General features: G+C 45.9%; 1 protein-coding gene across 2 annotated transcripts in view; it reads left to right on the plus strand.

Moving 5' to 3' along the window:
• The window catches only part of BUB1 (BUB1 mitotic checkpoint serine/threonine kinase), a 51300-nt gene extending 28686 nt beyond the window's left edge, over positions 1-22614 (plus strand). For both annotated transcript variants that reach the window (XM_014598191.3, XM_059720317.1), the window contains 12 exons: positions 2820-2910; positions 3518-3599; positions 4349-4529; positions 5751-5838; positions 12098-12192; positions 12700-12840; positions 14402-14517; positions 18436-18597; positions 18820-18977; positions 19069-19246; positions 20499-20605; positions 22322-22614. In XM_014598191.3, the coding sequence (XP_014453677.1) occupies positions 2820-2910; positions 3518-3599; positions 4349-4529; positions 5751-5838; positions 12098-12192; positions 12700-12840; positions 14402-14517; positions 18436-18597; positions 18820-18977; positions 19069-19246; positions 20499-20605; positions 22322-22517 (1595 nt within the window). In that variant the 3' untranslated portion in view covers positions 22518-22614. The remainder of the gene's footprint in view (positions 1-2819; positions 2911-3517; positions 3600-4348; positions 4530-5750; positions 5839-12097; positions 12193-12699; positions 12841-14401; positions 14518-18435; positions 18598-18819; positions 18978-19068; positions 19247-20498; positions 20606-22321) is intronic.
• The last annotated feature ends 1487 nt before the right edge of the window (positions 22615-24101 follow it).

The raw sequence follows: 24101 nt of genomic DNA on the forward strand, positions 1-24101 counted from the left end.
GAGAAGTGGTGGGTTTTGTATACCTTGACTTCCTAAAAGCCTTTGATCTAGTATCCCATGATGTTCTTGCGAGAAAATTGGAAGATAGTGGGCTTAATTGCAACAATTAGGTGGGTACAAAGCTGTCTGTGGGGTAGGACCCAGAGAGTCCTAATGAACAGAACTGTGTTTTCTTGGCGAGAAGTAGGCAGCAGTGTCCTGCAGGGGTCGATGCTTAGTCCCGTGCTTTTCAACATGTTCATCAGTGATTTGGATATGGGGGTGAAGAGCTCACTGGCCAAGTTTGCAGGTGACACTAAGTTATGGGGAAGCGTGGTCACACTTAAAGAGGCTACAGATACAGGTGGATCTAGACAGGCTGGCAAGTTGGGTGAGTCAGAACCAGGTGAAGTTCAACGTTGAGAAATGTAAAGTGCTCCACCTGGAGATAAACAATCCCCTACACACCTACAGGCTTGGCAATGCCAGCCTGGCCAGCACTATGAATGAAAGAGACCTGGGGGTAATAATACACCACAGCATGAATATGAGCTGGCAGTACAACTCTGTTTCCAGCAGAGCAAATAATACTCTGGCATGCATCAATCGATGCATCTCCAACAAAACCAAGGAAATGATTCTCCCATTCTAATTGGCACTGGTGAGACCCCAACTGGAGTACTTCATCCAGTTCTGGGTGCCACACTTTAACAAGGGTGTGGTACAACTTGAGAGAGTCCAGAGAAGAGCCACCTGTATGATTTGAGGCTTGCACAGCAGGCCATTCAAGGAAAGGCTGAGGGACCTTGGGCTCTTCAGCCTGAAAAAGAAAAGGCTGAGAGGGGACTTGATAGCAGTTTACCGCTACATCAGGGGAGTACATCAGGGGCTCAGCGAACAACTATTCACCAGGGCACCCTTGGGGAGAACCAGGAGTAATGGCCACAAATTCCTGGAAGACCATTTCAGGCTCACCATTAGGAAAAAAAAATTCTTCACAGTCAGGGTGTCCAGACTGAAATAAGCTCCCTCCCAGAAGGGGTGCAATCACCTGCCCTGGAAATCTTCAAGAGGAGACTGGATGATCATCTTGCTAGGGGCACCTGGCCCCACTTGTCTTTCCTGCCGGATGCAGGGGGCTAGACCCAGTGATCTTCCGAGGACTCTTCTGGCCTTACCATCTATGTCTCTACGAATAATCAGTGTTGATTAGGAGCATTATCATCTCGTGTATCTTTCACCTAATGTTTCTGTTGATGCACCCCAAAACTGCATTCTCCTTTTGTGCATATGCATTACACTGCAAATTCACACTGAGTCTGTGATCTATCAAGACTCCTAGATTCTTCACCATAGTGCTGCCATACATCTAATTGTCACCTGTTTTGAATTTTATTTTTGATTGTTCTTCCCAAGGTGTGTAGCACCTTGCATTTCTCAGCATTGATCTTCATTCAGTTAGCTTCAGCTGAGCTTTCCAATCTGTCAGGATCTTTCTGAATTGCATTCCCATCTTCCAGTGTGTTCACAATCCTTTCCGTTTTCATTTCATCTCCAAATGTGCTCAAGAAGCTTTCTATGCCAGCATCCAGATCATTAATAAACACATTGAACAGCACTGGGCCAGGACAGACTCCTGGGACACTCCACTCCAAGCCTGCCATTCTGACATGGCTCTATTATTAATTACCTCTTGCGTATTGCTATTGAGCCAATTATCCATCCACTTTATAGTAGTTTTATCCAGCCCACATTTCTCCAATTTTGTTTATGCGAACGTCATGTGGGATCTTGTCAAAAGCCTTGCTGAAGTCCAAATACACTATATCCACAGTATTCCCTTCATCTGCCCAAGTATTTACTTAGTAAAAGAAGGAGATCAAGTTTGTTTGACACAATTTGTTGTTAGTGAATCCAGGCTGGCTGCTTGCAATCAGCTTTTTCTCTTCCCAGATGCGTACAAATGGCCTTCCTTATGATATGCTCCAGTAACTTTCCAGGTATTGAGGTGAGGCTAACTCGTCTGTAGGTCCCTGGGTCCTCCTTTTCGCTTTTTGTAAGGAAGGGCACTGTGCTGGCACTTTTCCAGTCCTCTGGGACTTGACCTGTCTCCACAACTTCATGAAGATCATTGCCAAGGGCTCTGAGATCTTCTGTGCCAGTTCCTTCAGTACCCTGGAGTGACGTTCATCAGGCTCTGCTGACTTGAATTCATTCAGACCCCACAAAAGGTCTGACCGTATATTTTGTAATCTCTTCCCTCAGCTTGCCCACCTCCTTATCCAGATACACCTTATAGGGTGTCTGGCTGCAGCTTAATTTTTGTGAAGACCGAGCAAAGTAGCTGTTGAGTAGGTCTGCTCTCTACCTCTTCTGTTAAGAGTTTCCCCTGACTGTTTTACAGCAGACCCAAAGCTTCTTTGGTCCTTCTTTTCTCACCAACATACTTGTATAACCTCTTCTTGTTCTCTTTAACCCCCCCTTGCCAACTCACTCTTTATCTTTGCCTTCCTGATTTTTGTCCCTGTTCTTGCTATTTCCTGGTACACTTGCTTGGTGATTTGCCCATTTTTCTGTTGCCTGTATGCTTTCCTTTGCATTCGCATTAGAACTCATTAGAGTTCATATTAGAACTAGTTTTAACTAAACTGACCCACAAAGCATATCTATATAATATTTAAAGGGTATATTACTCCTACAGTTGGCAAGATAATCCTACACTCTTCGTGTAAGGAATAGACACGGGCTAGTTCCTGTTGGAGTAGCTAAAATTACTTGCAGTAGGATAGTGTACTGTTTAGATAAAGTCAAAACAGCATTGACTTCTCTTTGACTTTCAGAGACTTGTAGAAACATGAGAGCTAATGATTTTGCACCTGTTACACCTGCATTTTCCATCTTTGAAGATGAGCCTGAAAAAGAGAACAGCCGGTAAGGAGAAGCTAGTCGCAAATGGAAATGCCTTTCTTAGGGGTTGTCTGTTGGGTTAGTGTTGTGCTATGATGGCTGTTGGTGCTATGATGGCTGTTGGTGCCATCACAGGGGGCTTTAATCTTTGCAGTTTAGGACTCTTACAGAAATTGTGATCTATGGGAAGTTCTAACTCGGGTAGGCAACCCTGGCATGGGTGCCAGAGCATGGAAGGCATTTTGCTTGGCATGTGCACCTCAGGGCGGATGGCAGGGAAGGAGCCGGTGCTGTACTGCCACAACAAGGATTGGGCCTCTCGTGGGTTTCCCCGCCATCAGCCCCTGGCACACCAACAAGTCAAGGTGTTTTTGGCACTCTGTTCTAACTGCTCCTCTGTGGTATAGCTGAAACCATGTTGGGTATAATCATAGTGACTGTCATAATTGCATGGCTTCCCCAGTGACTAGGGACAGATTTTCATTAGTAGTATTTTTATATCTATTGAGACCATTATGAACATCTCTGATTCTTAACTTTCTATGCAATTAGTCTGTAATTCTCCATTCTGGTTGCTCTTTCTTGTGAAGGTTCTACTAAAAAATCTTTTTTAAAAAGCAATTTCTGTTAGTATCCCACAGCATAAAAACAAAACTACAGAGGTCGGAGCCCTTGGAAAATGTCTCTCAACTGCATGTGCTGCACCATTAAAAGTAAGTACAAGCTAATTTTAACAAATATTAGGGGATCGTGGAAGTGGTTTAATTTATTGGACCACTTGTTTGTCTGCACATAGTTCTTTCAATATCTTTCCATTCACTCTACACTCATCACACTCATTTGCCTACACATACAGACTATAGTTTTACAAAGCAATTGTCATTCATTATTATGTTCTATACTAACTAGCTCAAATCACTACACAGGAATTCTGCTCTGCTCTTCCTTGTTTTCCTCTCCTTTCCTTCCCACAAAATTCATAAGAATTAAATTTTGAAGCTGTCGGCTATAACTTCTGGTAACACTGATGATGGCTACCTCTGAGGATGGCCAGCCATGTGCAAAGCTCTCAGGCTGCTCTCTGTATGGATAAGTCCAACAGTACTTCAGTGACTGATGTAGTCAAGTGGTGGCTGTAGAGCCTTACTAAGGTTGCTGTTTGCCTTTGTCTATATAGGTAAGCTTGGGAATTAGGCAGGATTCAAGAATTTTCAGAGACTGTCATGGTGGCTTCTCTAGCAATGGGAGGCTTTATTTCTGTCTACAGGAGGTCAGAACAGACCAGCTTTTCCATTTGTGATTATTTGTTAAAAACATTGCTGCTTCAGAATTAACTACAAAAGTATGGGAAACTTCTGCATGAAGAGTGAGCCTTGCAGGCTTATTTTAACTACCTGAGAAATGCTGCTTTGTTGTTTTTTTTGGGTTTTTTTTGTTTTTTTTTTCACCCTCTCTTGTGTAGGAAGGCACTCGGACAACAGAGTTCTTGATGGATGACTCCACAGGATGGACTGTACCGGGTAGCAATAAAACATTGGCACCTAGTCCAAATAACACAAGAGACTTTGCACATGCTGCCCAGCTTGCTTCAACTCCATTTAACTATGTCCCAACATATTCATGGCAAAATGTGGAGGACAAAGGTAAATAAGCTGTATTAGAAAATGGTGTATGCTTAGTATGCCCTGTCTAATTCACTACTGCATCACTGGTCCCATGTTAAGACAACTTAACATCAAGTTTATGAAGTATACGTTTATGTACACAAGTGTAACAGTATTAGAGTGTTAATTGCTTTAGTGGAAGAGCAGGGAGCGTGAGTCCACAGCGCCAAAGTTCCTGAAGGATTTATAATTTAGACGAGACAATTTAGACATGAAAGCAATGAGTCATGCCATCAAAGCTCTTGTTTTGTGCAACTTCCAAGGGAGCCTGCAAGAATCCTTTAGTGGGTATTTAAGCTCTAAATCACTTTTTTTGTGGTTTCTTCTGTGAGCATCTTTGGGCTTCCTGCATACCTGCCTTTCAAATGCTGTCTCTGGTAAACAAAGCTCTTACTGCATCATCCCAAATCTCTTAGCACTTGATCCTTCTACTATGATTCTTACACACCACTGGAAACCTGTTCATAGCTACTGAGCTAAACTTACTATCACTGGTTTGTTTATATATACCATAGGGGTGCCAAAGATGCAAGTGACAGGTTGGATCCAGCCTGGGACATTAAAGCACCCATTCCAGCTGCTGTGGGATCTGTGCTTCATGCTTGGCCTGATCCAGGACATGCAGTGCACATGGTGCCCACTTCAGCCAGTCTGGGACTCGCACGGTACCCACAGGCATTAAGTGCAGCATGGGTCCCAGATTGGCTGGAGCAGGCACCACGTGTGATGCAGTCCTGGACTAGCCAGCGGTGGAGGGTGTCATATGTAGTGAGGACTCGGGAACAGGCACCAGGTATAGTGTGGTACACAGTCTGGCTAGTCCAGGATCTGCTACATGGAGAGCCTATTCCAGAATCCATGCTATACATGGCACCCATTTCAGCCAATCCTCAGGACCTGCATACAGTATGGGTCCTGAAGCAGCCAGAACAGGTGTTGTGTGGTAGATCCAGCATACAAGAGAGAAGAGGGGAGCCTATGGGCCCTATCTGGCCCATGGATTGTCCCCTGCCATCACTCATTCAGCCAGCAGGGCTAGATAAGTTTGCCCTGGTCTACAGTAATACTTTACAGTTTATTGATTAGTACACACAGCTGCTCAATGGAGGTACAAACTCACATTCCTGTTGTGGTCACTTTGCATGGGTTTTTCACTTTGTCTGGCTTATGGAACAAATTTGCCATAAATATGTATTTCAGAAAATGCTGCATTGCATGATGGTGGGAAGATGGCTTTGGATTGTCCTGAGGAACTACATATGCAGGCGTCGAAAACCAGGAATTTTAGGTACAGTATGACATCCAAATTTTGTGGTTTCAGAATGTTATTCAGCATTCTTAAACTTTAGCAGAGCTGGGAGTTCTTATCCTAGTGATTGATCCCATAGGTCAGGAGCATCAAAGATGCACCCCACAGGGCTCTTGAAGAGGTTGTGGATTTGAGGGTAGAATCTCTTCCCATAGGTGTTGGATAACAAAACAGTCACGATATGACAGGCTTGCTCCCTTGGACTGTTAGTAATAGCAGGGATCCTGGTTTTTCCCAATTTAAAAAATTGCAAATTTTACAATAAAAAAAATCACAAATTCTCTGATTTAAACCCCCGAAAATCTCTGATTAAAATTAAAGGCCTCCCACAGCCTCCCCCCACAGCTCTCTGGCTCTGCTTGTGCCTCTCACTTCCCCCCCCCTGCCACAGCCTTGCTGGTGCCCCTTGTCCTTCACCCACACCCCCTTCTCCCCCAGCCCTGCCAGAGGGGGCTCCCAGCTGCCAAGACTACAGACCTGTAGGTGCACAGTGTCTGGTGCCACAGTAGATGAAGCTTCAGTGGGCTGGAGCAGGGGTGCTCAACACTTGGCCCATGGGCCAGATCCAGCCTTTGATGCTGTCATCTGTGTCTCAGGGCTCCTCATGGGTCCAAAAATTTGGCAGCAAGGGAGTAGTACCACTAGTCCCCCACTGCCAGATTTCCAGACCTGTGTGGAGTCCTGGCCTCTACAAACTAGATTGGGGCACAGGGCCCAGTACTGGTGCCTAGGGCCAGAGGCTTGAGCACCACTGGACTAGAGGCAAAGAATAGTGGCAGTTTGCCACAAAGGTTGCCTGTTGGTGCTAAACTCTTCTAGCCTCCAGAACACTAAAGCAGACTGTCTCTATGCTACAAATGGGAGGTCAAGGACTTGGTTCTCCAGGTGATTTTTCAGGCTGAGGTTGTCCAGAAATTAGACCTCTTTTAACCCCTTCACTCAGCTATCCTGATACTATTCCAGGGGACTTACCAAGTCTTCCCTTTAGAAAAAGAATCCACAGTGCCATTAAAAATGTAGTTCCTGTGTCTCTGCTGGTATTATTTTGGACCCATGGTATTGTGCTGTTTGTTCTCCCTTTCTGTGAGGCTGACTCTCCTGGTGGCCGTTAATTTGGCAAGAAGGGTGAATGAGAGCCAAGCCCTGACTGCAGATCTCTTTACAGACTGCCTTTTGTCCAGATATAGTTTCCTAGAAGACCCATGTCAAGTACCTGCTCAAGTGATTTACTGAATTGTATCTCAGTGTCACAGATCAGTCTTCCAGGCTTTCTTTCAAAATCTCACTCCAGATCTGAGACATTATTACATGCACTTAATGTGAAAACAGCCTTGTCCTTTTACCTACATAGGACTAAGCCTTTCAGAAGGTCCTCCATAGTGAGGGGTCCAAATATTGTCTAGTGGGATATTTGAGTGTGTGGCAGGCTGTAAATGAGACTGCTGAGGTGGAACTCCTATACTCAAGAGCTTTTTCCACCAGACCTTAGGCAATTTCCACGGCTTCCCTATGCAATGTTTCCATAATTGCTTTCTAGGAGGAGGCCACCTGAAAGCGGGGTGGGAGCAGCCTGGAGACCTTAGCAACAGCGTCAGGAGTTGTGGGGAAGAGCTATGGGATGCCAGTTGGGCAGTACTGGCCTTGGGGGACTCAAAGACCTGCCTCCAGGTGTATGGGCACTGCTTTGGAGTTGTCAGAGTATCCATATACATCCTCATATGCTTGCAGGAGAAGAGTTCTTTCCCAGAACTGGAGTTTTGGATGTGATTACATATGTACATCCACATCCTGCCCTTCTTTTGCTCTTCCTTGGAGTCAGGCCACTTTAAAGGCATGATGGAATCTGATCCCTAATCCCAAAAATCACACCTCCTGCCATGCCATACATGCACATGATTTTGAAACCAGAGATCAATTCCCAATTGTGCTGTACTTGCCGGTGCTGGGGGAGCCTGGGTTCATGGTTCTGTGTTCCCTCTGTACCAGCAAGTTGAAAGATGGTTGTCTGACAATTGGCTGATTGCTGGCTTGGCTGGGGACTGTGCTGGGGTCTAGAATCGGCCCCAGCGTGGTCCTGTGGAGCTGACAAATAGCTAATTGTTGGCTGGGTCTAGTAACCACACCAGGGCCTGGAACTGGCTCCAATGTGGACTGCTGGGCTGAGAATCAGCTGATTTGTCGGCCTGGTGGGGACTGCGCTGGGGCCAGTTATAGACTCTGGTGCAGTCCTGGACCCAGCCAGCCACAGCTGCTTGGGATGGGGTTCAAAGTCCCCAGCAGGGTGGGATCAGAGGCTTCTCCTGCCAGGAACTTTAAACCCCGTGCTCAGCAGCTTTGGCCTGGCAGCCTAGTGCACCAGGAGCTTCTGCTTCCCTGCACTGAGCTGCCTGGTATGGGGTTTAATGTCCCAGAATGAGGGAGCAGTGACCTCCCCATCCTATGCAACAGTGGCTGGGTAGCCTCGTTCAGGCTTCAGTTTCCCTCCACCACCAGCCTCCGTTCTCCCATGCACAGCTGCCCACCAAGTGTTTCTCAGCACAGGGTTTAAAGCTCTAATGGAAGGACCCTTTGCTCCACCCAACAAGGGACTGCCAATCAGCTAATTATTGGTAGGGACCTACTTAATTCATGACTTTGCAGAAACTGCAAAATGGAAATTATCAGCAAAATCTGCAAAATTAAAAAAAAAAAATTGTACTAAATTAAAGTGCTGACTCCCCCAGTGGTCCTCATGGCCTTGCAGCCCACTGGCAGTAAGGGGAGCTGCCAAGATGGCAATGGCTGCCCCTTCTCACCCCCCCGCCCCTCACGGCTGATTGACTGAAATGACTGCCCATTGCAGGGTCGCACGATGGATAACCCTCTCTGCTAATCAGTGGTGAAGGGCAGGCTGGCTGCAAGTGGCCCACGAAAATCCCTTTCGCTTACTGCAACTTTGGTAGATTCCTAATTATCAATCACTAGCCACACATTTGAATTTAAGTCACCATATTAACAAGCCATTAAAATGTTCTTTATAGTATGTGGAACGTTTTTTATGGTTTGTTCCCCATTTTATAGCATCTTAAACTTGGGGCATATGTAGTAACCTTCCTATTTGTGCCATGATTAACATAGTTCATAGATGGTAGGGTCGGAAGGGACCTGTGCAGATCATCAAGTCCGACCCCCTGCCATTGCAGGAAAGAGTACTGGGGTCAAACGACCCCAGCAAGGTGTTCATCTAACCTCCTCTTAAAGACCCCCAGGGTTGGAGCCAGCACTACTTCTTTTGGAAGTTGGTTCTAGACCCTAGCTGCCCTGACAGTGAAGTAGGTCCTCCTGATGTCTAGCCTGAACCTACCCTCTGCCAGCTTGTGACCATTATTTCTAGTCACTCCTGGTAGTGCTGGGGGGAACAGGGACTCCCCCAATGCCTGCTGGTCCCCTCTGACTAGTTTGTAACAGGCCACTAGATCCCCCCTCCTCCTTCTCTTGTGGAGGCTGAACAGGTTCAGTTCCCTTAGCTTCTCCTCGTAGGGCCTGCCCTGCTGACCCCGATCATGCGAGTGGCCCTCCTCTGGACCCTCTCTAAGTTGTCCACATCCCTCCTGAAGTGCGGCGCCCAGAACTGGACACAGTACTCCAACTGTGGCCTGACTAGTGTTGCATAGGGGGAGGATCACCTCCTTGGACCTGCTTGAGATGCATCTGTGGATGCATGACAAGGTACAGTTGGCCTTCCTGACCATGTCCCCACACTGTTGTCCTATGTTCATTTTGGCATCAATAATGACTCCAAGATCCTTTTCTGCCTCTGCACTGATGAGAAGGGAGTTCCCCAGCCTGTAGGTATGCTGCTGGTTCTTCCTCCCCAGGTGCAGCACCTTGCACTTGTCAGTGTTGAAACCCATCCTGTTCTCATCTGCCTGCCCCTGTAACCTGTCTAGGTCTGCTTGTTATGTGGCATGAATGTAACGTGTAGAGGGGGCCACACACAACTTAATCCTCTGCAGCTGAGGAACTTGGTGCCAAACAAGCATGGTGCCCTTAGTTCCTTCTATGTGAGGCCCAAAAAGGGGTTCACTCAATGCAATCCAGCAGTAATACTAAGGCAAAAAGCCTCTGAGATCTAGTGCAATAGCACATACGCATAAGAAGGAAGTGCATATGGATAACACATCTTTATATTATTGGTATATAACTTATTTTTCTTTTCCTTGACAAAGAGACATTGGGAAGAAAGCCTTGTATAGGACCAAATGTTCAGTTACATCTCTAAATGTAAAATGCTAATGTGTATAATGATGCTGTATTGCTGAAAGACAGAAATAAGATTGCACTGAAGAGGTGGTATGTGCCTTAACTTGTATTTCTGGCTTTCAGATGTTAATTTAACCCCCCCACTCACATTCTGAAAGTGCATTGAGGCAGTAAAGTAGGTTTAGATATGATACAAGGGAAACTTCCTTACTACTAGGGCAGTAAGGCACTGGAAATAACATTGCCCAGGGAGGTAGGAGAATTTCTTCCACTGGGGGCTTTCAAGAGGAGGTTGGATACGCATTGTTCAGTGATGATTTAGGATTAGCAGTGGTTAGAGCATATTGTGAAAAGCAACAGTTGGGAAGTCCAGATTTCCTCACTACCTCAACATGTGCCCTTTCCCCCACAAAGATCCTCTCACTGCATTGCTCAAACTGAGAACAGCTCTGCAGCCCAAAGCAGGTAGAAATAGAAAACTGCTCAGCAGCAGCAGAATGAAGCAGCACACCATAACTGGCTAGTTATATTAAAAAAAAAAAAAAGTTTTAAAGGGGCTGAAAAGTTAGTGGAGGGCATGGTATGACAGAAAAGAGTACTGGTTCTCCAGCTGGATGTGATGCCTGGAGTTGTTTGGGTTCTTAGGCTGAAGTACAGAAGGGAAAGCATGTTGTTATCCCATGCTTATGAGCTTATTCTGGTCATCACAGGGCATGTCTACATATCCATTAATGTACTTTAGGTAATGCGCATTACCTATAGTACTCCCATTGTGAGGTACTAGAAAAATGCGCGTTAGCTAATGTGCGTTAAAATAGGCTAACAAGCACTTTTTGTGGTGCTTTAATGCACATTAAAATAGACTAATGTGCATTGAAGTCCACATGTAGACACTCCCACATTAAGCCAGAAAGTTTTTTGTTTTGTTTTTTTTTCCCCTCCTGATGCTACAGGTGTCTGGGTCTTTTTTTCAGTTTCCACAGGAGCATTGAGTGTTTCTCACTGCCAAGGTGGGGAATTTGGACTGGTGTGCTGACTCTCCTGCTAGGACATAAAAAAAAAAAAACAAAAAACCCCAGAAGTTCCTGGCTAAAGCATCTTGCTCCTTGGCTCAGGGACAGACCAACCACCACAGTTGGGATCAAGAAGGAATTTTACCAGTCAGATTGGCGTGGGCTATGGCAAGGGTTGCCTGCCTTTCTAGTGGAGGGTTGCATGGGCTTCTTCCTTGGATCTCTTGGGCAGTTTTGTAACAAACTACCTCCTGTTCTTGTAAAGGCAGGATGTTGACAGTGCCTTTGTCTTCTTTGGCCTCCCACTTTTCCTGTGGCAAGTTAAAGGGTGCTTTTGGTGCTTTGGGCATTATGCCTCTGGTAGTTTTGGGTGAGGATTGTCCCCAAAGCTTTTAAGAGGCTAAGCAAACACTTGTCTGAGGTGGCTTAGGCAGAAATGATCCTGCCTTAAGTAGTTTTGGACCAGGTGATCTGAGCTGAGTGGAGAGCTGCTACACAGAAGAACCCAATGGATGTTACCAAAGCATCCTACAGGAGAATAAAGACCTAGTTTTATTCTCTTACAGTAAAGATATGCTATCCTTGATTGCTTACAGATTTGCTCTTGGGAATGATGTCCATCTTGATAGGTGGGACTTCTGCTGTATTCCAGAAACCCCATTTACAACTGTTCAGCAAAGAATTAATTCTGTGGTTCAGCAGTTGGTGTATGCAGATACTTGCTCCACTCGGAAGAGTTTTTCTTGAATCATAAGCAGTTCGTAGTGCACTTGTGCTATGACAATAAAAATGTATCATCTAAAAGTAAAAAAGGAACCATAACAAATATCTTGAGGTGTTCATATCAATCAAAATACCAATAATAAATTATTGACATTGGAACAAACATTTTGTTACTCAATACTTGTATCTCTTTGGGATCTGGAGAAGGCCAATGCATTAAAACTACTCTAACTTTAATGTTTTGTGTGTTAACTATGTAGCCCAGTTCAGGAGCAGGTCCATGAAGAGTCATTCAGTGCTCAGCAGACTACTATATGTGCAGAGAACAGACCACACCAGAATGTTAAAACTCCAGGTACTACATACGACCAGTATCTTCCTTTTGTCAAAACTGAGACTGTGGCTCTATGGTGTACTTAGCAATGTTTGCTCGTCACACTGGAATGAAATGTGCCAAAAAGCAACTGTCTTGTACTTTCTCTAAAATAACTGTTGCTTGGAATAGTTACCCAACAACATGTAAGGGGGTATGAGAATGCACATTCCATGCATCTTGTGTGGGGCTGAGAACCCCCAGTTCCCACAGATTTCATAGGAGCCTGAAGATTCTCTCTGCTGGATCTGATCCAATCACCTGGCTTTAGCAATGCTTGTATTTTCAGCTGGTAACACCTGTTTATTCCTTCTTTTGGACCCCCAAACCTTAAACCCCACAAAGTTAAATCTTTAATAATCCAGGTTAAAACCAAGTAAGAAACCAAGGTAGATAATGTCACTGAGAGTTCTGTAAACTAAGATCTTAATTCCTCCCTCTTTAAAACTGCATTTTATATTCAATTCACAAATTCTTTCTTTCATAAAGCCATTGTTGAGAACCCATGGGATGATGGCTTAATTTGCAAACTCTTATCGGGGCTGTCTAAACCGCTGAGTACCTACTCCAATACTTTTGAATGGAAATTAAACCTGCCAGCCATCAAACTGAAGACCGAAATTGTCTTGGGTAAGGATTTTCTAAAGCTTTTTGCTTTGAAGTATTTATTGTACTTTGTCTGAGAATCAATTTAATATATAAAATGTAAATATGTACAGTCTTAATCTTCTGAATGTGTTTAACAAAACATTAAAAAATGGATCCCAGATTCTTTAAACAAAAAAACACGCCCCCCCCCACCCACCCCCCTCCCCCCAACCCATGTTTTCAAAATTTGATCCACTTTAAAAATTACTATATTCTGGTAGGTATCTGCCATTCCTACTGGAAAATAAAAACCAGTAAAAGATTTGACATGGAAGTTTAAAAGCTTTGTTTCAAACAGATGGAAGTCCCGCTTAACAGATACTGTTTTCAACAGTAATTGTAGCATAGTAGGATGGCTTAGGTGCTAGTAGGGCTGTCAAACAATTCAACTAATTGCGATAAATTTTTTAAACGATTAAAAAACTTAGTTGCAATTAATCGCAATTTTAATCATGCAGTTAAAAACTCAAAATTATGTGCAGAAAAGCTCAAATTATGCAAGATTATGCAGGTATTTTGTATGTTTGGGGGGTGGTATGGGGTATGTGTGGGAATTTGTGAACGTGTGGGGGGCAGTGTACATCCCTGGATTTGTGTACAGGGTGGAGGTGGGTTGCCTGTGCCAGCACGCAGCTCCCAGGATAAAGGACACAGGAAGCCCCAGCTCACCTATGCCCTGTGCACAAATCCCAGTGGCATGTGCCCCCTGTGCCTCCCCCAGGGGTGTGCACAGTAGCAGGAGCTGCACTCCCCTGTTTTCCCCCCCCCCCCCCCCCAATACTCCTGGATGAGCCACCCACAGCTCTACCCCTGCCCCACTCCCTCCCTCACCATGGGGGCCTCAGTTTGCTCCCCTGTCCTTTCCCTCCCCCATGCCTCTTCTTCCCCACAGACATACCTGCTGGGTGGTGTTTTACACGTCGCCAGGCTGCGTTCCTGGCCACGTGCAGGCTGCAGGTGCTCATCTTTGTCTGTGTTTATGCACACCCTTCCTTCCCCGCCACCCTGCTTTCCCCCTGCTGCAGCAGCCTGGAGCCTACACCTGGGTTGCCCTGTGTTCCTCTGTGCTGTCACCAGTGCCCCGTTGGGCAGCCTGGATGCAGCAGCGACCATGGCAGAGCGGAGCCTGAGTGCAGGCTCCAAAACCATGTGCACGATTAACACGTTAAAAAAATTAATGCAAATGAATTAACACATTAATCATGTGCATTAACTGCTATTAATTGACAGCCCTAGGTGCTAGTTTTTACCTTTCAGGGGACGCTCCCTGGAATCTGGTTAGTTTTACAGAGTACTACTTGAAAATACTTTTTATTTTGGCTGAAACCATAGGGAGTTCCACAGAGCTCTCAAACTCTTATCCTTACTAGGTAGGGTAGCAGGCTGATTTTTTTGGTAAAGGAATTTATACACTAAAGCAGTAATCTTATATTCTCCAATCTTAATGTAACTGTCCAGTTTATTGTGATTAGAAAGCTTTTGTGTAGAAAACTTTGCAAATGGAACTTAATCTGTTTTATCTCATTTACATAATCTTCCAAAGGTTCTAACACATTCTATGTGGATTGCTTACTGGGAGAGGGGGCTTTTGCATATATCTATCAGGCTTCGGTCCTGGATGCAAATAATCCTAGAAATAATCAAAAAGTAATATTAAAGGTAAGTGACTCTAGTCCCAAGTGTTTTATCTAATAGATTCATAGATGTTAGGGTCAGAAGGGACCTCAATAGATCATCGAGTCCGACTCCCTGCATAGGCAGGAGAGAGTGCTGGGTTCAGATGACCCCAGCTAGATACCTATCTAACCTCCTCTTGAAGACCCCCAGGGTAGGGGAGAGCACCACCTCCCTTGGGGGCCCGTTCCAGACCTTGGCCACTCTAACTGTGAAGAAGTTCTTCCTAATGTCCAGTCTAAATCTGCTCTCTGCTAGCTTGTGGCCATTATTTCTTGTAACCCCCGGGGGCGCCTTAGTGAATAAAACCTCACCAATTCCCTTCTGTGCCCCTGTGATGAACTTATAAGCAGCCACAAGGTCGCCTCTCAACCTTCTCTTGCGGAGGCTGAAAAGGTCCAGGTTCTCTAGTCTCTCCTCATAGGGTTTGGCCCGCAAGCCCTTAACCATAAGAGTGGCCCTTCTCTGGACCCTCTCCAGGTTATCCACATCCCTCTTGAAGTGTGGCACCCAGAATTGCACGCAGTATTCCAACTGCGGTCTGACCAGTGCCCGATAGAGGGGAAGTATCACCTCCTTGGATCTGTTCGTCATGCATCTGCTGATGCACGATAAAGTGCCATTAGCTTTTCTGATGGCTTCGTCACACTGCCAACTAGTGGACTCCAAGTTGAACATGAGGACTCCAAGATCCCTTTGCGCTTCTGTGCCACCAAGCAGGTCATTTCCTAGGCAGTAGGTGTGCTGGACATTTTTCCTCCCTAGGTGCAGCACTTTGCATTTCTCCTTGTTGAACTGCATTCTGTTGTTTTCTGCCCGTTTGTCCAACCTGTCCAGGTCTGCTTGTAGCTGTTCCCTGCCCTCCGGCGTGTCCACTTCTCCCCATAGCTTTGTGTCATCCGCAAACTTGGACAGAGTATACTTCACTCCCTCATCCAAGTCACTGATGAAGACATTGAAGAGTATCAGTCCAAGGACCAAGCCCTGCGGGACCCCACTGCCCACACCCTTTCAGGTCGAAACCGACCCATCCACTACGACTCTCTGGGTGCGACCCTCTAGCCAATTCGCCACCCACCAGACTGTGTAGTCGTCCAAGTCACAGCCTCTTAACTTGTTCACCAGTATGGGGTGGGATACCGTATCGAAGGCCTTCCTGAAGTTTAAGTGTACGATATCCACCCCTACTCCTGCGTCCAGGCGTTTTGTAACCTGGTTGTAAAAAGAGACTTGATTAGTCAGGAATGATCTACCTGCTACGAACCCGTGCTGGTTTCCCCTCAGCATAATTTTTCCTGCCGGGCTCTCGCAAATGTGAGCCTTGATAATTTTTTCAAAGACTTTGCCAAGGATGGAGGTGAGACTTACTGGCCTATAGTTGCCTGGGTCCTCCTTCCTCCCCTTTTTGAAAATGGGGACCACACTGGCCCTCTTGCAGTCCTCAGGGACTTGGCCCGTGCGCCATGAGCGTTCAAATATTCACAGCCACTGGTGGGAAATGACGTCAGCCAGTGCCTTCAGTACCCTTGGATGGAGCTCATCTGGGCCTGCTGACTTAAAAGCATCCAGTTCCTCCAAGTGACTCTGCACCATCTCAGGGTCTACGCATGGTAGTCTGGCACCTTGCTGCTGCCTCTCTACAATCCCAGTGAGAGACTTGTCTTGCCTCTCACTTAGGAACACTGAGGCAAAGAACTCATTGAGGAGCTCAGCCTTGTCCCCCCTGTCCGTCACCAATTGCTTCTGCCCATTTAGTAGGGGTTCTATTCCACCCTGGGCCTTCCTTTTACTCCCTATATAGCTAAAAAACAATTTTTTGTTATCCTTTACTTGGGATGCCATCCTCAGCTCCATGGTAGCTTTGGCCCGTCTAACTGCCTCCCTACAAGCGCGAGCAGAGGAGGTATACTCCTCTTTGGTAATCTCTCCCTGTTTCCACTTTTTATATGCCCCCCTTTTGACCCGTAGGCTGCTCTGCATTTGTCTGGTCAGCCAAGGAAGCCTCCTGACCCCTTTCCCTCTTTTTCCTCGCATCGGGATCGTCTCCCTCTGTGCCCAAAGGATCATTTCCTTAAGGCACAGCCACCCTTCCTGGGCTCCCATCTCTTCAAAACTCGTACTCTGCAGTGCGTCCTTGACTAATCGCCTGAGTTCATTGAAATCAGCTTTCCTAAAGTCTAGCACTTTTACCTTACTAGTTCTCTTACCCACTCGATGTCTTATGATGAATTCTATTATTTGGTGATCACTGTCCCCCAGATGACCACCGATCTGTAGGTCCCCTACCATATCATCCCCCGTTGCCAATACCAGGTCCAGTAAGGCATTCCCCCTAGTGGGACCATTTACCTGCTGCGTCAGGTGGAGGTCCTGTACGCAGGATAGGAACGTGCGTGAATGGTGGGACTTTGCTGTCTGGGTAGTTTAGGTCCCCCATGACTACTGTCTCCTTAGTTTTTATGGTCTCCAAGAGCTGCCTCAGGAGCCCCAAATCTAGTTCTTCCCCTTGGTGTGGGGGTCTGTAGCAGACCCCTACTACCAAATCCTTCTCCTTACCCCCCATGTAACCTAACCCACAATCTTTCTACTTTCTCATCCTTCGATTCTGTCTTGATGAGGGTTGATGTACATTGCTCATTGACATAGAGCGCAACCCCTCCCCCTTTCTTCCCCACCCTGTCCTTTCTGTGCAGCCTATAACCCTCAATATGTACCACCCAGTTGTGGGACAAATCCCACCAGGTTTCTGTTAGCCCTACTAACTCATAGGTGTTTTCTGCAAGCAGGAGTGCTAGTTCATCCTGCTTGTTCCCCATGCTCCTAGCATTGGTATATAGGCACTTGAGCCCTGTAACTGGTGCCTTTGCTACTCCCCAGCTCTGATTCCCACGGGGCCCTTTATTTCTTACCTGCTTATTGCTTACCTGTGCTGTACTGCTGGCCACCCCATGGATTGCAGGTTCCCAATGTTCTCCTTCTTCAGGCTGGGCTGTCCTTGTGGGTGCCACATGGTTTGGTGGTCCACAGCTTCCCCCGCCCTCATCTTCCCCTCCTCTCAACGAGCCTAGTTACATGAGGCTCTAAGACCTTTTACATGCTTGTTTTACTGAAGTCCTGCAGTAATTTGGCCAGTAAATTGAGACGTATAATTAGATGGACTCTTCAAAGCCAGACAAAAGCAAATTTAGAAATAAGATGCTTCTGGTCATTCTTATGTCTTCTCTGCTAGACTGAAAAGCCCACTGCCTGGTAACGGTGTCCCTATGAATGTATCTAAAAACATTAAGAAAGTCAACTCTTGATTTTGTGTGAGACAAACGTAAACAGATTGAGATCCCTAGTTTGTGGCAAGAATGTATTTTTTCTGGTCTTTTGGAACATTAGAATGCACAAAAATGATTAAACAACAATACTTGTTCTCTTTAAATATAGTATTTTAATCTGATAGTCATCTTTATGTATTTAAGAAAATACTTTAGTGTAGATTCACTTGAGCATCATCACTGGTTTTAATAGCTGATATGGAAATAAAAAAGGTTTGCAGTTCTGTATTGGTTGGCTCCTACTGTTTCTTGTTACACCGCTTTGCTCTTAAGTAAATGGTGTATTCCTATGTATGTGCATGTGTGTACGCACAAGAGACATTTTATTTTAAAATAATATGGGTTTATAAGTATATTGTTGTGATTTAATTAGCTGGAGAACACTTTCAAGAACATTATGTTCAGCTTTCAAAATGGAAATAGTTAATCCTTGACAAGTATTATAATAGGTCAAGAACTATGGAAAAGAAGAAAATACCCAAATACTCAGGTCATTAATTGTAGGGAATGATCTTTCTTTATTTTTCAGTAATATTATTCAGTGCATTTCTTACTTCAATTGATCTTTTTTTGGTTACAGGTGCAGAAACCTGCAAACCCTTGGGAATTCTATATAGCAACTCAGCTGAGAGAGAGGCTTCACTCAAGTGTACGTCATCTGTACATTCACTTTTACTCTGGCCACTTCTTCCAAAATGGAAGTATTTTGGTTGGTGAACTCTACAATTATGGAACTTTACTGGTAAGTGTACTAGGGCTTATGATCTAAAGAAGTATAATTTTACTTCGTGAAATAAATTAGAGTGCACATAAATCTGTTCCTTCTCTCTGTTTTACAAAATTTTATTGTAAATTTAATCACTAATACTTTGTTTTGCAAACATGGGACTACAGTTCATGTTATAGGAAGTTGTCTCTTCGTACAGTTGACATTCTCTTTCTTCACTCTTATTTCTGTTTACAGAATACTGTAAATATTTACAAAAAACTTCCTGAAAAGGTGATGCCTCAAGCACTTGTATTCTATTTTGCCATAAAAATTCTTTACATGGTGGAAGAGCTCCACAACTGTGGAATAATTCATGGTGACATTAAACCTGATAACTTTGTACTTGGAGAAAGGCAAGCATTTCCTTTTTAATACTAATCCTACTAATGCCATTGCATCAGACTTGATACTTATGGTGGCAATTGTTTTCTTGCTTAACTGCAGATTTTTGGACAATGACACCTGTGATATAGATGGTCTGTCTCATGGTCTGACACTCATTGATATGGGTCAAAGCATAGACATGACACTCTTTCCAGAAGGACCTGCCTTTACAGGCAAATGTGAAACATCTGGATTTCAGTGTGTTGAAATGCTGACACACAAACCATGGAACTACCAGGTATGAGACCGCCTGCCCCTGGCACAGACAATTATTTTGGCTGGAAGACAGCTTAATGAGTTTTGATGAGCTGTCAAGGGCCACAAGGATAGCCCCACCCCTTAACAGGTGACCCTCCCCTTGGTCACCATCTTGGGAGCTGAAGTCCTGCTCCCCTAACCTGTGACCTTTGCTACTGGAAGTCCCTCCCCTTGTCCTGGCAGTACTCCTTTTAGGAAGGAGGGTTTGCCATCTTGGAACCAGAAAAATCCCCAAACAATATACTAAAAATCAAACTGACAATAAGGTATTTTAATTTTATTTAAAAAAAAATAAAAAATTCCTGATTTGTGTGCATTTGCATTGCATATATAGAGGTGATTGCATACTAGCTCAAAATGAAACTTGTATATTGCGGCGGTGTGGGTGTGTGAGAATATGTGTGTATTTAAGGTGTGAGAATATATGTGGGTAGGGGGGTGTTTGTGGGGATGTGTGGGTGGGTATGGGGTTTATGGGGGTAGTTGGGCATGTAGCAGTGAGTAGGGCTCCTCCCAGAGGGGTGTGGGTATGTGTGGGGGGCTGCATGTTGGGAGGGGTGTGGGGTTTGTGGGACTGGATGAGTGGGTACAGTTTTTATAGGGTGTGTTGTGTGTGTGGGGGAGGGTGTGGTTGTGGGGGAGGGTTTGTGGATATGGTGAGGTGTGCATGGGAGCCCCCTCCCTGCACCCTCCTGAGCTGGTCAGCACCCACTCCACAACAGCCCAGAGCCCATATACCCTGTGGCACATCCCCACCACTGCCAACAGCGTGCAGCCTCATCCCTGCCTCATGCCTGCTCTGGACTCACCCTGGGGGGAGCAGATCAGCAGGAACCCATGCTCACAGCCCTGACCTGGACCACCACGTGCCTGCTTCGCACCGCCTGCCCGTGGCATGTCCTGCTGTCCCTAAAGTTTTTTCTAGCAGCATGGAACAGAATAGCACTTAGGTGCCTAAGTCCCCTTGCATATCTAATTGGTGGAATAGAGTCTAAGTCTTTGAGGAGTGCAGAGTTTAAACTCAGCCTTGATCAGTGTGATCATTTAGTGCCTTGGAATATTTTTAGAAGCCCTGGAGAGAACCTTTTGTTCACACAATTCGTCCAACTCAAGTCATAAGGTAACAAGAAAATGCTTTCACAAAGAATTTGTGTAGGAATTTTTCAGATTAGCCTTTTAGCAGGATCAAACCTTTAATCTGAACTCTACAGTAGACATCTCTCTCCCTGCAGACTGACTACTTTGGAATTGCTGGAACAGTTTATTGCATGCTCTTTGGCACCTACATGAAAGTGAGAGAAGAAGGAGGGGTCTGGAAAACTGAAGGAGTCTTCAGAAGGTTGGTTTCATTGGGGGGGGGACTAGTGGAGAGTCTTTGTAAAGGCTTCTAAATCTATGGATTTGGCAGTTGGAGAGAGGCTCATTCACAGAGGCAGGCAAAATACAGCCTGTGGGCTGGATACAGCCTGCTAGGCCATTCTATCTGGCCTGCAGGGCCCCTAAAAAATTTTTATCTGCTCCTGGCTACCTGTCACCCCCCCCCCCCCCCCCCACACACACACACACAATTTTATGGGAGCTTCTGTAACAGGGGCAGGCAATTATTTTGGGCAGAGGGCTGCTTACTGAGTTTTGGCAAGCTGTCATGGGCCATGTAGGGAGTCCCACACCCTGACAGGTGCCCTGCCCCCTGGTCACCATCTTGGGATGGGATGTCCCGCCCCTTGACCTTTGCCACTAGAAGTCCCTCCCCTTGCCCTGGGAGTACTCCTTTCAGCAAGGGGTTTGCCATCTCAGAACCAGAAAAATACCAAATTATATTCTAAAAATCAAACATACAACATTCATTAATTTGATTTCAAAAAATGTTTTTGTCCTGATTTCCATGTGTTTGTGTAGTGTGCATAGAGGTGATTGCACAATAGCTTAAAATGAAGTCTTACTCTTGTATCTTGTGTTGGGGGGTGGTGGGCATGGGGGGTAGGTATAGGTTTGGGGGCTGTGGGTATGTGGGGTGTGGGTGTTGTGGGGGGATAGATGTAGGGGTGTGGGTGTGGGGTGAGGGAGCACATGGGTGGGTATGGGGTTTGTGGGTGGATGAGTGTGTGGGAGGGAGGGTGGTTGGCATATGAATGGGTGTGGGGGTCTGCATATATGGCAGGGTGTGTTTCTGGGATTTGCCCTATGAACTCTCTCTCTCTCTCACTCACTGTGTGTGCACACACGCGTGCACACATACACCCCTCTCTTGCTCCTGGCTCTGGGGTCCCAGTGCGGGCCCATGCTCCCACAGTCTGGCGATGAAGCCCGGGGCCACATGGTGCCTGGAGCAGGCATTCAGGGAAGCAGTGAAAGCTAGGGCTGGGGGTGGGGCGGAGCTGGGCTGGCCTTGATGCCAACTGCCCCTGGCTCCTGTCATCTTTGACAGGCAGCCAGGAGCAGGTAAATATTTTTCTAAACTTTTTAGGGGCTTCGCAGGCTGGATAGAATGGCCTGGTGGGCCAACTTTTTCCTGCCTCTGTTCTATAAGTTCTTTTCTGCTTTTGCTTGCAGATATTCCCCTGACAATTAAAAAAAAAAATACATGATTCCAGGTTTAAGCACAGTGGGTTTACTGCAGGTTAACTGCTGCAGCATGTATTGACCTTGGTGTAATAAAACCAGCATCCATTGCTTTTGTCAGCTATGGACTTGTCAGTTTTCAAGAAAGTAAGGACAACAAGAGAGTACGGTAGTGAAGAAATTTGACTGGTTTGTTTGAGACATTGCTTAGTGAAATTGTACCGTGCTGCTTTCAGGCAAGGTCTACAGATGTTTGAGTGAGAAATATGTAGAGAAATAAAATGACACTGGGCAGTTAAGAAAACATCATGCTGCTTCTGGGTGGGGAGGCTGGAAATACAGCTATGTATTTGTATACCATAGCAAAACACTTGTACCTGCTGACTAAGTATGACTTAATAAAATGCATTATTGGAGGAAATCCATTGCAAGAGGAAGAGTACACTTGTGTATTGATCTGACTTTAATTAAAGTGCTTGTTTCTCCTCTTCAGGGTTCCTAATGCAGAGCTGTGGCAAGAGTTCTTTCACACATTGATAAACATACCAAACTGCTATCGCCTGCCTTCATTAAGAGCTTTGCGAGAGAGGCTACGTGACTTTTTTAACAAGTCCTTTGCAAAGAATATAAAGTTCTTTCGTAACAGGCTTGTAGTATTGCTTTTGGAGCACAAACGGGCAAAAAAGTAAGTGAATCTCAGTCAAGGATTTACCTGGGAAAGGTCTTCATTAATCAAGTAAATAAGTTTCAGATATCTTCAAATAAAGGATTGTTTAAAGTTGTGAAGTCCAGTCTTCAGTTTTACTTCACTTTCTTTTTCTGAGAAAAAGCATGAATCATACAGACTTTTGAGGGTTATTAACTAGAGGTGCACTGATATCGGTCCATATCAGATCAGCAGCAATAAAAGAAAAGTTGAAATTATTGGCAATTGGCCTTTTTTTGGCTGGCATAGCTGATAATGTCACCAATAAATGCTGCACAGCTGCAGCATGCATGTGGTCAGGACTGCAGCCCAGCAGTTTGGAGAGCAGTATCTGGCCAGTAGGTCAGTGGGGGGGAAGGGGCATGGGATGAGGCAGATCAAGGTCCGCACAGTGAGGGAGGAAGTGGGGCCAGGGCAGTGCAGGTGCTACCCAGCTGGGGCAGGCAGGGCAAAGCCACAGGCAGCTTATCCAGGGGGCCTGGGGGGGAGGAAGGGGGGGCAGCTCCCTGCTGCTGCGCACACCCCCAGACAGGCATGGGGGGCATGTGCCCCCCTGGATTTGTGTGCAGGGTGAGAGCGGGCTGCCCTCTGTGGGCTTGGGGCCAGAGGCTGTCCTGGTTCTTTTGGGGGGGGGCGCTAGGTCGGGGCCGTGCTTCACAGGAGTTACAAAGTGGGCTTACAGCCACACCAAAATTCGCTATAGCCCTCCATCTCAGTGCTGCTGTTGCCTGCCCTACCCACCCCACCCTTGCCTGCCCCAGCACTCCGCCAGGAAGATACTAGCATAGCCCCTTGCCCTGAGCCCACAGTGGGCAGCCCGCCTTTGCCCTGTGCACAAATCCGGAGGGACACATGCCCCACCATGCTTCCCCTTGGGGGGGCATGCACAGGGCAGGAAACTGCCAACCCCCCACACCTGTGGATGAGCTGCCTGTAGCTTTGACAACACTGCCCCACCCGGGCAGTGCATGCCCCAGCCCCACTCCCTTGCTGTGGGGGCCTCGATTTGCCCTCCCTAAGCCTCTTCCCTCCCTCATACTCCTTCCCCCCCTCCCCCCCCGCCCACAGACTTACCGGCCAGATGCTACTTTCCAAGCTGCCTGGCTTCATATTGTCTATTGGATTGGTATCAGCCGATATAGCTGGCTAATAATCAGCCATTGGTATCTGCCAAAAATTTTTTTATCAGCGCACCCCTATTACAAGTTTCCCTCACTTTATGCGGGTTTTGTATGTGTGAATTTGTTCTTATGCAATGACCCTTTTATACCAAAAATTGGTTAAATGCGAGGTAAATTCACTCTTATTTGATTGTGGTGGAAGCCCGCAGTCAGCTGCTTTGTGCCGTGTATTGTGGGAGTGACGCACAACAAAATATAGTCTCCTATGCAGATCTGTGCACCTCACTCATTGTCTGTGATGTGTTTCTGTTGTTGCCATCCCCATTATGGTAACATTCACCACCACCCTATTCTTGTGTGTACTGTCTGCTGTTGGAGAGTACCAAAATTGTCTTGTAAAAGTGGTAGAAATAGGTCTGGGGGTCAGTACAGTTGAGGTCTTGGAA

Source organism: Alligator mississippiensis, chromosome 1, assembly GCF_030867095.1.
Source record: "Alligator mississippiensis isolate rAllMis1 chromosome 1, rAllMis1, whole genome shotgun sequence".
Classification (NCBI taxonomy): Eukaryota; Metazoa; Chordata; order Crocodylia; family Alligatoridae; genus Alligator; species Alligator mississippiensis.